Here is a 14437-nt window from a genome sequence, read left to right on the forward strand (position 1 = left end):
TGTCTGTTCTGCGGTTTGTTGGATTAATTGCTCCTGGCATATTCAGCAGTCAAAATGCTGCCATGGCTATAAGGTACTCATCATCTCAAGTTCAACGTTTGAATTTTGTCTCACACTCAAACTCTAGAACATATCATTTTTGATTGGTAGTAGTAATCGTCCACCAGTCTTTTCTGGAATTCACACTGTTCATCTGCCACTACAATTTCCTCTACATGCTAAAAAAAACCATTAATCCATTCGAGAATCAATATAACTAACTTGAGCTCCTGTGTGTGGAGTACCCCCAAACTGTGAGGTTCACTCACCTGAATACACAAAACCACACTACTGCACAGCATCATTTTGGATTCAAAACTGCAGGCCCTGTTGGTGTGAGACGTGGCAATGATTCTTTGAGTTGATGTGTGCCAGGTATGATATCAGTGTAGGTGCAAAGAGAAGGTTTAACCAGCATGGGGCGCTACCTGACAAACACATGCCTTACAAGGAATGAACTCATTGGAAGGCAAAATGGGGAGGACAGCCTGTCAGATGTTCACCTATCAGTTTCCAGGGTGGTCAGGGCACAGAAGTGCAAGACCATGTGAGGTCGCCATAAGGAGTCAACGCTGGGTACCTAGAAGCCTGAAAGTGGCTTCAGCGGTAAAAAGTACTTGATGGCTGGGGTTTCAAAGCCTCTTTTGGTCTCAGGGTAGGAAGGAAGAGATGCCAGACTGTGGGGAGTTTATGTTTTCATGTCATTATCTCTCAAAAGAGTTATCTATCTATAATCTTGAGCAGGTTTTACAAAAACAGCGTTTGAGGGCTGATTACAAGAGCATTTCTAATACTCTTAAAGCTGACTTGTGTGTGACCCTGGCAGTTTGTCACTCCATTCCCACAATCAATGCCATGGCCTCCTGTGGAAGGCTTCACATGGCACATCCTTGAAACAAAAATCCGTATACGTGTTTTCTGTTGAGTCTTATTTAATGTGCTAAAATGACATGCTTTTGTTCCCTTACATAACATAAATACAACATCTTAAAGTACTTTGGGTTTCACAATTGCATTGTGTTGTAGAATGTTTGAAGAATATGTTTAGACTTCTGTCTTTAATGATCAAACACAAACACAACTCAATCTAAAAAATAATGCAACACACGCAGGGCCATCAATGATAGAACAAGGTGAATACTTAGATCAGTGCAATGGGATTTAGATGCTTCTAAACATCTTGAAATATTAAAATATACCCTCAGTCAGCTTGATTTGTAAGTGTGTACCTGACGGACATCAGGTAGCATCTTGTCTCTGGGTTCGCAGGCTTCCATTTGAAGTTGATCTGAAGTTTAAATTATAGATCCTTCCAAAAATATAAAGTAAGGCATAAACCAGTCCTGGACTGGAAATGAAAGACACAGTGGGGCTCCAGGTCCACCCACCAAGAGACAAATAGGCATGTCACGCATTACAGAGTTCATAAGAGAGAATTCACAGATAAGAAATTTGTTTGTGCTAAAAATAATGTAAATATAAGTCTGACTTTTCCAAATCTTAGTTAATTGGTAGCTTTTCCCGTTTAGCAGCCAGGTTCTTTTTGCTTGTGACAGAAGTCCCAAGGCTGGTAAATTTATCCACCACTTCAGCTTCCTTCTGGTCAGCATGTTCATCAGACGGTGATTTTTTGAGCGCTGATTTTGACGTCACTGCTCACTGCCCACGAGCCCATCTTACTGATGAGAGACTGATGGTATTACATGCATTTTGCTAATACAGTGATCCCTGTAAAGTCCAAATCAGACAGTTTCAGAACTTCCATCCACAATATGTTCTTCTTTTTTTTTTTTGATTTCTTAAACATTCAATTAATGGCCAATGCAAAGAACAATTACTGTCGCACCCTGGCACCTCATTCCAGTCTCTGTACCCATCTTCAATCCTTATGCACCACTTTGAGTTTGCACAAATTTGCTGAATTGCTGTGACGGGCATACTGTTAGCAGTGCTCATTAATGCATCACCAAGTAAAAAACTGCTCAGTAATTTGGTTGAAACCCTCCATGCTGTTCATGCAGTATGTTAACAACTGCCTCTCTGAGGTGACTGAGGATCACTTGGCAGCACACCTTCTTTTGGTATTGACACGTGTCTCACCCCTCTCCCTTTGCTTTTCTTTGGAACAAACACAACTGTTCCATTCTTCTAGTCTGCAGGTACTTCCCCTGAATTGCAGGTCTGATTGTAAAGTTTGCACACCCACTTAGCAATACACCCCCCCCCCCCCCCCCCCCCCCCCCACCAGATTTCAGCATTTCTGAGGTTATACCATCAATACCAGGTGACAAGTTGTTCTTCAGGTGGCTTTCCACATTCCTTGTACAGTAAAATTAATAGCATCTACTGTATTTGAAGGAGAACCGGTGACTCTTCCATGATAGCTGAGGTTGAATATTTCCTTGAAATACGCAGACCACCTTGACAGGATATTCCCAGTCTTGAAAGGTAGGGCACAATCTTTTGTCTTAAGAGTCCCCCAACTCACCCTTGAGGCACTGATGCTATTCTTTGCAATTTAAAAGACAGCGTGTCTGTCATTGTGGGCTGTTGCCTCCTCTTTCTGTCTCTTCAGCCGGCCACTTTTGTCCTTCTGGTCGCTTTACTTCCTTATCCTTTTTCATGAATCCTGGTCAATAGCAGTGTTGTTTCAGGGAGAATTGTGATTTTCTTTGTGCAGAGTTTTTCTTTTCATGATTAGGTTCCAAGTAAAGTCGCTGAAGCAAAATTCTGTAAATGCTATTTTATAGTCCAGGATGACGTTTTTCAGCTTTTGCTATAATTCTGACATTCTGTTGCCTAATTTTCCAAGGTAGAGAATCTGTTGCTAACAAAGGTCTCAGACAGCTCACCAATGAATCACTGTTTCAGCATCTAAATGCCAAATGGCGTTGTGTCTTGTGTCATAGGCTTGATCTTCAGCTTCAGAGCAACCAGATGGTAACCACTTCCAGCATCAGCTTCACAGCGCACTTTTCTGCATTCTGCAAACGTTACATTCTCCATCTTGTTTCATTCACTGTATGACTGATTTCCAGGTGATTTTATGGACATTTTTATGGTTAGATAGAGAAAATATGATTTTCATGTTGTTTAAAGCACAGAACTGGATAAACCTGTCACCATATCTGTGTAATTGGCAAAATATTCTGGGCTGAGAACAAACAAATCCACATCTGGGCCATCATGTCTCGATTACTAAGTCACAACATGATATTTTATCAACAACGTCCTTAAACTGAACCCTTCTCTCCTGGTGTCATTGGGATCATTAGCAGAGGCTAAGCATGTTAGGCGATAAATCTTGAAGTTCACTAACAGGTATATATTCATCTACAGCGGCACTGGCACACTTACCAAAAGTGAGGCCCACATGTTCCCAATGCGTTCTATCCTGGTAACCTGAGAACAAGATGGTCTTGCATGAATCCGACAAGTAGATTTCACTGATGCCCATGATGTTGATCTTGTAGGCTTCCATAACTTAGATGTCTGGTAGAGTATTCTCACATTCCAATACACAATGTGCATAACTTTGTTTTCAGACAAAAATGTAGTTTTTGAGGCACAACTTTTGTCAAAGAACCTTTGACTTGACTGCTTTGAGCCTACCACACATTTTGGAGCAATCTTTTTTATTTATTTTTTTGATTTATTCATTTAAACTGGAGTCATGGTGCCAGCCTCAAGCCCAGCCTCCTTTAGTCTATTACAACAAGCAGAGGATACTGACCGGCCTATTACTCTTGACTAAACCATTGATTGATTTTCATACTCTCAGTCGTACTTTGACCATCTTATTTCAATGTTGTATGGGATGAAGCTCAGCTTTGTTAGAATGTTAGCTGATCAGGTATTCACTGGTATTATAGACACACGTTGTGTTATTATCTCATACAACAGACAGATCGGACTATTCTTAACAACCTGCTGGACATTGATGAAGAAAACAGATATCGTATCTGACATCTTGCACTGCAGATTAAGGGCATGCCAAAACTATTTGTCAACCAGTTACGAGGTTTATGGAGTAACTGGGTGTCCAAGATGATGATAATAATAATAATAATAACAATAATAATAACTAGCCAAAGCCCGCCGTAGCATACGGTGGTGTAATAATAGGAATGGAAAACAGTGAGAAAGAAATTCAGAAATCAAGAAGAAATAAAAACTTCTTGAAAGACGAAGTTGTGAATAGATGTTTTGGTGGGGACGACTGATAATGAGTCGAAAGATCTGGTCTTTGGGTATCCAACAGCGTATGTAGAATTACCGGCCAAGGAGGATTACACGTGAAAGTGATAAATAAATCAGGCTTTCCAAATTTACGTGCAATGGCCATGGCATCCTGATAGTTTTGTTGCATGAATCTTGGACTTCCTGGAAATGTGGACGGTAATATGATCATTTTGCCTACATGTACGTTGTTATTGTCAGTGTTTGCTTGCAGTGCGTCTGATTGTATTGTTCCACGCACAGATCTTGTTGATGTAATCTGAGATAGCTGAGACGCGCGCCCTCTGTCGGGGCATTGTATCGTCGTAAATCCTGCCTAGGGGTTTCCTTGAAAACCATTCGTACAGATGCTGTTGGATTGGACTGAATGATTTCATGCATGTGTTTGTATGATTTAGCGAAGGGGTTGATGGTTCTGAGCATGGAATCTAGCTGAAGAAGTAAATTTTCACTGCATGCAGAGTTTGCTTTATTTTGTAAGCGTACTTCAGTACCTTGCGCTGTGTCAAAAACGTACAACTGTCCATATTCTGGAGAGGTAGAAGTGTTAGCGTATAGCGGAGAGATTTGGTGATAAATTTTCCCATGTATTTTAAAACAGTATGCTCCGTGGCCAGGAGGTTGACTTATCTGTGCACCCATGGAAGCAAACGCTAGAGAAGAGTTGTATTCTCGAATGTGTTCACGATAATTTTTAGCTTCTGATGTTTGCAGTGTAAGAAGCTGTTGTAAAGACACAGGTGGCTCCCACAAAGGTGGTAAAGCTACTTTACCGTTGTGGCAGCACCTCGAGTACTTGTTGGATGTATTACGCTCAGCAGGCCATTATAGTGCATGACAGTGTTCGCACTGCTGGTCTGGAGTCTCAATGTTGTACTCTTGGATGGGAAGACAGGAATTAGGTGAAGAAGTACCTGTGGTAACGGGAAGAGGATTGTGTGCATGTCTGATGAGACTGCGTTGGTTTTGAAACGTTGCTTTGCAGATGTCGCATTGCAACAGTTGTTATTGAATTTTGTTGTGTTTAGTCAGACAATCCTGTGTAGTGAACTTCTTATTGCATTTCTGGCACTCATATAGTTGTTGGGAAGAATGCCTTTTCTTGTGTTTAGCAAGTGAGGTTCGTGTTTGAAAAGTTTTGTTGCAGGAATCGTACTGGAAGAATGTGGGGAAGGGTTTGGAGGAGGATGAATAGGAATTGAGAAATGCCGTGTTGGGTGCGTGTGGGCAGGACCGGTTTTGAAGTGGAAACAGGACGAACCAGAAGAGAAATATATACAGTATAAGAGATAATAAAGAACTAGATTCAGCCCAGGCAAGCGATAAGTCATTACAGAGCTCTCACTTTCAGCCCAGAGGTAGTATGTGACCTTTTGATCCATCTAGCCTTGTATGTTTCAGTTCAGATGTAAGGCATCACAAAGTAGCCTCCTGTAATGGCCACACTTAATTTCTATTTAACACATCATTTACTTTTTTTTTTCTTTTTATTTACAGATCCTTGATCTGTAAAGAAAGCCCTCCTAGAAACAATGGTATATGCACCACAATGAAGTTAACAGTGGAAAGAAAGAAAAGTACTGGAAACATGATCCTGCTGTGAAGAGTAATACATACATCAAATTTTTTTCTGTTCAGCAAAGTATCCCCAAGTCTTACATTCTTTTCCTGAAAGTATTTTTCAACATTTGAATGCATACCATAACATAACATTGTCATGCCTGCTTCATTTCATTCAGGACCACTGGGGGCTGAAGTCTTAAGCTGGCAGCATAGCAGTCCTGGACGCCCGGCCAGCCCCCTGAGAGGCCAACTCACAGTCACACTCACACAGGCCAATTTGGAAACAGTAATTTACTAACCAGTCATGTCGTCAGGGGTGTGGAAGGAAAACTGGAAGACCCTGAGAAAAACCCACACAGACACACACTTGTGCAGAAAACAGAAATGCTTCAGGACACGGGTGACATTAGTAAGAGAGAGTCCTCACCTGTTTTCTGGCACTGCATTATCTTTTCATGAACTCCGTCTACATTCTCAATGAGCACCTTGCTAGTCTGAATCACCTGTTGACACAAATATCCCAATGAATATCATGAGCTTCTTTGGTGTTTGCAATAATGAAAACAACAGAAGTTAAATTTCCATTTCTGACAGTGTTCTTCATCTCAAAAATCAGACCTTGAGGTCTGCAGCTAATTAATGCTGTAATCTGAATTTAAATATCAAAAAAACTGTAAAATCTACAACAATTCTGAAAATTATTAAAAACTGCTGAACAATGATTATTGTAATTAGTCATTTATAACACAAAGAGCTTAAAAAAGCAAATTATAAATTATTAAACATGCCTGCTGAGGGCAGGAATCAGCTAGTGAGACAGACAGTGGTGTGCCCAACTTGTAAAGGCACTGCATGCCATCTCCCCATTTTGTTTTCGTCCTCCTTTTCCAGACTGAATCGTTAAGTCATTAAAGATCGTATCTGACGTGATGTGTCACAGACCGCTGTACTCAGTCAAGGCCAGGATTAGCTGATTTGACAACACTACTTAAACAAAGGCTGCAAAAAGTATGAATTTGACATCTTGACCAAAAGACTCTTCTGCAAGAATTTCATGAATAGTTGCTTGTGGGAGTAACAACTGTTGAAAAATTAAACTCCAAATGAACTGGTGAAATTCTAATGCAGAAATAAACTGAATTATGTGGGAATACCAGCAAAGCAGTCAAAAACTAAGCAATGGTTGTTACACTGAGATGAGAGTCACTAGGAAACAAAACCAAACTGCTAATTTTAGGATAAAACCAAAGCTAAGCCCTTATCAGACGTGAGATGTGGTGTCCTGCAGCGCTCAGTACTGGGGCCTTTACTGTTTTCACTTTACAGGCTTCCACTTGGATCTCTCATTAGGAAACATCATGTTACTTATCACTCGTATGCAGATGACACCCAGTTATTTATACCTTTCATTTAGATCAAATGAAGTTTCTCCAATGTTGTCTTTAATTAGTGATAGTGTTAGTGAATTAAAGGAGTGGATGGATGAGAACTACTCATCTTTAAACACAGATAAAACAGAGATGTTAATTGTTGGAGGGAATGACGCTGATCACAACAATATTTTGTCATCATTTAACTCAGTTGGAATCACCATTTGTTTTACTGAATCATCCCGCAATCTAGGAGTTATCTTTGACTCTAGCACGTCATTTAAAGAGCATATTACAAAGTTGTCTAAAGTATGTATCTTCCATCTTAAAAATGTTGGGAAATTAAGGCATTTTCTAAATAAGCAGGATTCTGAGAAATTAATTCATGCATTTATTTCTAGTAGGATTCCATCCATCCATTTTCCAACCCGCTGAATCCGTACACAGGGTCACGGGGGTCTGCTGGAGCCAATCCCAGCCAACACAGGGCACAAGGCAGGAAACAATCCTGGGCAGGGTGCCAACCCACCGCAGGACACACACAAACACACCCACACACCAAGCACACACTAGGGCCAATTTAGAATCGCCAATCCACCTTACCTGCATGTCTTTGGAATGTGGGAGGAAACCGGAGCGCCCGGAGGAAACCCACGCAGACACGGGGAGAACATGCAAACTCCACGCAGGGAGGACCCGGGAAGCGAACCCAGGTCCCCAGATCACCCAACTGCGAGGCAGCAGCGCTACCCACTGCGCCACCGTGCCGCCCTTCTAGTAGGATTGACTACTGCAATGCGGTGTTCACTGGTTGTTCAAACTGTTCTTTATATAGCCACCAGTTAATCCAAATGCTGCTGCAAGAATTATTACAAGAACAAGAAAATACAAACGCATAATTGCAGTTCTTAAATCCTTACACTGACTCCTGGTTAAGTTTAGGGCAGATTTCAAAATCCTCCTTTTAACATATAAAGCCTTAAACGGCTAAGGTCCAGCTTACTTGTCTGAACTTATCATGATTTATAAATCTGAGCTCACATTAATATCTCAAGATGCCGGTCTGCTTATGATTCCAAGGATTAATAAAATAACAATGGGAGGTCGAGCTTTTAGTTACAGGGCCCCTAAACTGTGGAATGGTCTGCCTGCTACTATAAGAGATACCCCTTCGGTCTCAGCTTCGGATCCCAGCTGAAGACTCACTACTTCAGTTTAGCACACCCTGACTAGAGCTGCTGATTAACTGTACAGACTGCATCTCTGTTGTTAGTTATTAGCACTAAAACATAAGTAATGTAATAGATCTAATTTATTACTAACCCACACCTATTCACACCTATGTGAATTTTCCATTGGGATTAATAAAGTATCTATCTATAGTACTCAAATGTGGCACTTGGTGTCACTACCCACCTGACAAGTTATTTTGCCTGCCTAAGGTAAAGTCATCTCTGATGGAGAATCGCAGGAATCGGTGGGTAGAAGGGTCCTTTCATCGGATTGACAGGCCCAGCAATGACTCAGCTGTGGAATGGCCAAATGGGGGAGGCAGCTTGATGGCTGAGGTCTCCAGGACTCTAAGCAAATCTAAATCATATTATGTGATATCATCTACTTTTAAATTCTGCTCTGTACTTGTAATATTTTTATTTTTCTATTATATTGTATTGATGATTACTTGTCTTCTGTTCTGTGTATTGTATTGTATTGACCCCCTTTTTTTTGACACCGACTGCATGCCCAACCTACCTTGGAAAGGGGTCTCTCTTTGAACTGCCTTTCCCAAGGTTTCTTCCATTCTTTTCCCTACTAGGGTTTTTTTTGGGAGTTTTTCCTTGTCTTCTTAAAGAGTCAAGGCTGGGGGGCTGTCAAGAGGCAGGGCCCGTTAAAGCCCATTGCGACACTTTTTGTGTGATTTTGGGCTATACAGAAAATAAATTACATCATATTGTATCAGTCATTGTTTTGCAAATATTCTTGAACAGGACAATCAGGTTGTTTTTTGGTTGTTTTGATGCAAAGTTCAGACACAGCTCTTCGGGTATCTTTTATAATGACGGTGTGATGAATGCAAAGGCCTGCAAGCTTATTAGCAGGAGATGTTGTTCATAATATACTAGTGCCTATGAGAAAATGACTGAAGGTGGCAAAAAAAAACAACAAAATGGTGGCATGATGATATCAGAAAAATAAAGATAAAAACAAATGACAACAAAAATAGTAGCAGTAAAACCCCAACAAATTAAATAAAATGAATAAGGACAATAATGAACAGTGGACAATGGGGATTCCAGTGCTAGGGAATGATGACTGCAGTTGTCCTTAAATTGTAGGCTTTTATATTCATCTATACTGTGTATATATTTCTTTAATTTTGATATGCGTTATTAATCCTGGATGGTATTGATGTTTAATTTATAAGAGCTTCACCAAATGTACAGTATATCGAGACCCTTTGTGTTCTAAGTTGTATTCTACAAGGTTTGATGTATTGTGGGGTTTAACCTGCACTGGTAGTGACACAAGTGTTGTGAGATATTTAGTTACATAAGGAGGACAGAGGCTTTAAAGTAAGCAGTTGTGCTCATTTTAATCAGCACATGCATGTAAGAATGTCACTGTACTCTGCACACGTGAAAGCCATCAATGTAAATAAAACTGTAATACTGTAACACCTTCTAAGTGTCCTTCACTTTATCTGTTTTGCACACTAAAGACCTCATTTCAACCCTCAGACTGCATCTTGTCTGTCTGTCTGTCTGTCTGTCTGTCACACATAAACTGTACAACTGAATTTCATATAATTTTGCATATCTGCCATCATTGCTCCAACTTAATGTAGGTTATGTGGTGTTTCACACATTTTATTTGGGAAGTTGGGTAGTAATGGGCGACAATACAAAAACTATAGTTTATGCCAAAATGGCAGAGATGAAGTTCATAAAAGTTTACATGCATATTATGGTTGATACAACTTTAAAGTTATACTTTAAAACCTTTGGGGGTGCAATTGAAGATGTGTGTGTGTGTGTGTGTGTGTGTGTGTGTGTGTGTGTGTGTGTGTGTGTGTGTGTGTGTGTTGTATAATAGGGGGTTGCTAAACCAAAAATGTGTTATGACGTCAATGGTAATGAAACTGGTAAATTGTTTAGTTTGGCCTTACTGTGAGGGAAGGCCCCATTCAACAGCAGTGATTTAATGGAAATGATGGCAGTGGAGGGAGTGGTTGGGGTGTGATGGGAAATCAGTCAAAGATGTCTTTGTAAAATCTGCATTTACATTATTATTCATGCCATTTAAAATTCAGTTTGCATGGAGGTTCAGCAATTTCATTAAGGAGTCCTAATGGGCGGGCTGGCACACAAATACCGCACATTACTCCAAAATAACAGTGGATATCCATGAAGTTTTAAATGTATGTTACAGTTAAAATACAGAGTTAACATGAAATTTCAAACGTTTCATCATGAAATGGGGTTCAATAGAAGGAACAAGACAAACACTGACAGTTTTGCTTACTGCCCATATCAATGATTCAATTATTCAACAAGCCGACCAGTTTATTGTGAGATTAAACATCGATTTGCAAAACCACAGCAAGCTGGGAAATACAAACAAGCAGCATTCGTGATTCCAGCAAGAAGTTAGAGAATCCAGTGTTACACAACCGAACGCATTCTCGACTCCTGAGAGCAGAGACATTCACAGAGAGTCAGTGAAGAGCACAGATGGGACACTTGCATTTCAGCAGGCAATGACAAACACAGACATTTGTGCTTTCTTACCTTAATCCATTATGCAAACACACCCAGCAACACCAGCTACTTTGACTAGTGACCCTCTGAACAATGGGGGTCGAACTTTGGGCCTGGAGGGCCGCAGTGGCAGCAGGTTTTCGCTCTAACCATTTTCTTCATTAATGACCTGTTTTTGCTGCTAATTAACTTCTTTAGTTTTAATTAACTTGACTCAGACCCTTTAGTTGTCTCTTTTTCCTTAATTAGCGTTCAAACAATAACAGGACACAAAACGAAACGCCACATGACCAGCTCATCTGTGCCCATCTCACAGTATCTGAAAATATAGAAAGGTGAAGGTCTCGGTAAGGTTGATCTCTCAGGTCACCAAAACATTTTCATGGTATTATTAGAAAAAACTGAAAAATCAACAGTTTTGGAAATTTCTGCTGTGGCAGAATGAGAGCGGCAACAAGCCATGAAATTAAATAATGGGTTTAATTAACAGCAAGGATCGGCTTCTCATTAAGAGACAGGTTGGAGTGAAATTGGTTGGAGTTTGAAATCCCAGTGTAGCTGGTCATGTGTTGGTCTGTTTCACGTCTCATTTCTGTTTGGCTGCCATTTAATAAAGAAAAGAATCAATTCAGAGGACTAAATCCTTCAAAACAGGGCTATTAAAATGAAGGGAAAAGAAGTTAATTTGTACTGAAAACTGTTCGCTGATTAGGAAAAAGGGTTAGAATGAAAACCTGCAGCCACTGCGGCCCACCATGATGAGAGTTGGGCACCCCTGCTCTAAACTCAGGTACAGTGCCACTCTCTTTTCTCTGAGTGGCGTTATGGTAATAATGTGGCAGCATCTGCCTGACCAGCGGCTAGCAGCACTTTCCACAACAGCAGACCTGTCATCTGCACCGTAGAATGCTTTATGAGTCATGCTGACTATTTTACTTATATCGTATTTATCATTTTATGTGTGATACAACATCTTGCTTGCCTTCAGAGTGAATATTCCAAGAGGGAGTTTCGAAGTACTTACTGTAGTGTGTCATAAATGTCTTTGACCCAGTTTTTATGGAACTGCAAGGGGCCTGAAAAAAAAAACAACAGCCTCACTATTCTCAGAAAAATTCAATTTGCCTACTCGATCCGTGGCTATGAAGCTGTCAGGAGCGAATTGATTTCTAACTGTGAGCACTTGAGTGCAGCAGTACGGAAAGGGAGGGAATTTTAGTCACCCGATGATATCCCTGATTCCCTCACAGTACTTGGGAGCAAACAACAAGGTGAGTGGCAGCTTAGCGTACTTGCCGTGTGTTCTGTTTGCTTTTTCACCTTCTACTTTTTTACGGACTGATTACATTTTATTTTTTTTAGGAAGATTAAACACAGAATTCCTTTGGTCTTTCTGGTTGTTTTACTCACATTTTAGTGCAACATTATAAAATAAATACAATTAAACGAATAGTTACTTCATAGTATACTCTGACCTTCCACAAACCTGAAACGGACTAATGGATGGACATTTCACTGTGTTTCTAGTGATTGAAAGACATCGTTTTCTCACCTCTTTTTGGAGATTTGAACCATGAAAGCCTACAGAAGTGGCACAACAGTATCAGCACTCCAGGTCAAATGAGCACAGAAAAGTGGCACGTGCTGCACAAAAAGTCTTTGAGGACAGAGGAACGGAAATGATCACGGGTATAATAAGCTCAAGATATTTGGAAATGAATCCCTAGAAAGTTGCTATTCACCAGCGTGAGTGGTGCAGTGCCGAGTTCTGTCCTGGGTTCAAATCAGGAAAGTGTGAAATCTGCTTGTTTTCTCCTTTCGTTTTTCCTGTGGGTTCTTCAGGTTTTCCTGTCATATCAGAGAGACATTGAATTGTCCTTGTGGTGAGTAAATGTGTGTGTGTCCTCAGAGATGGACTGGCACCTTGTCCAGGATTGTTTCCAATCTTACACCCAGTGCTACAGGGACAGGTACAGTGCCAATTGTCCACATCCCAAGTTGGATAAGCTGGTCATAAAAAACACTGAGAGTGCAGTTCCTACCAAACATGATAAGGCTATTCACAACTGTGAGTGAGATACATACTGTATATTGAACAGTTGCTTTGGAAGTCATGAAGTGTTCATCCAGAATGTTGAATAGTAGACCTCCTGCAGGATGGTGTGCCGATATGCTTCCTGAAAATTCACTTTAGTCAGAAATGAAGGCAACAAAGCTATCTAAGAACACAGCAGCAGAGAAGCAAGAGTTTTCACATAGGTGGCAACACATAGGAGGCAAATGTATTCAAATATAATCCAGCAGCAAGACACTGGTGTAGCAATGGATGGTGCAGATTGTGCAAAGCACAATGGCCTACAAGCTTGGGGGGCCCACTCGGGGCCATATAGATTTTTTTAAAAACTTTTAATAACTGAAAGAGCAGTTTCATAGTCTCAATGCAGTGGCTTCAACGTTCAATGTCTTGTTACCATCAACTCTGGCCTCGATGACTGACGACGAATTGTACACGGCTACCGATCTTCTCATTGAAGGCTATAGCACCGGCATTTCACCGCTGTTTGTTGTCATTTCATGCATGTTTTTAATCCATCCTGTCAACCAAGTCGCCGGCTTTTGAAGTAGCTGAATTGTTGAATTGTTGCGAATCGATCACTGTGCACCGTTGTCTACTTTCAGTGACGTTTGCACGGCTAACACGTTACCACTGACTATACCAGTGACTGTTGCTGCGAGTGAACGATCGTTCTCTCAGTTAAAACCCATCAAAATGACCTCAGAAGCACCAGATCGCAAGACAGACTTAATGGCTTGCAGGTACTTTCAAACAAAAACGAAGGTGTCAGACAACTTGACGTGTCAAACATTGTTGAGACTTTTGCGCAAAAGAAGGCATGCAAGCGAGTGTTTTACTAGTGATATATTAGAAGTAATATGATTTGTGAAATGTCAGTCAGTTCCACTTTTGTAAATTTTAACAGTTTAACTAATCTGTAATCTGCTTTATTGTGTACCTTAGTATGGCTTACTGTGCATTAGTGTTACGACTGTGAGGATTTGTGAGCGTCACCACTTTATGATGTCCATTTTCTCAGAACTTGTGTAAAACGGGTCGATTGTGTAGCAGTATCCTGTCAGCCGGTGTTGTCGTTTTAATTTGTTACAAATTGAAATTGCTTCATTTCATAGCACAGAACAGTTTCTACATTGTAGCTTACATTATACTTTAATCATCTTCTTTAACAAAGTTGTCTACATTTTACATAGATGTATGTACTAGTACTACTACCCACACCTCCCACACTCCATTCCCACAATTTATTTTATTTTTGCTAACTTACAGAGGCTGTAATAAAGTGATTTAAAAAGTTATTACAAATTTCATTTAGAGAGCCTGTTTGTTTGTCACCAGTGTGTGATAGTGACGTGGTCACGGGCGCCACTGCCCAGCCGACCCCCTAGGATCTA

The 14437-nt window shown here is 40.5% G+C and overlaps 1 protein-coding gene across 1 annotated transcript in view; it reads right to left on the reverse strand.

Moving 5' to 3' along the window:
• Positions 1-14437, reverse strand: part of LOC114664188 (inactive phospholipase C-like protein 2) — a 448834-nt gene that overhangs the window by 54260 nt on the left and 380137 nt on the right. Inside the window, exon 4 of the mRNA XM_028818196.2 lies at positions 6269-6344. Coding sequence (XP_028674029.2) covers positions 6269-6344 — 76 coding nt within the window. The remainder of the gene's footprint in view (positions 1-6268; positions 6345-14437) is intronic.

The sequence above is a fragment of the Erpetoichthys calabaricus genome, chromosome 13 (genome assembly GCF_900747795.2).
Source record: "Erpetoichthys calabaricus chromosome 13, fErpCal1.3, whole genome shotgun sequence".
NCBI classification, from domain to species: Eukaryota; Metazoa; Chordata; class Cladistia; order Polypteriformes; family Polypteridae; genus Erpetoichthys; species Erpetoichthys calabaricus.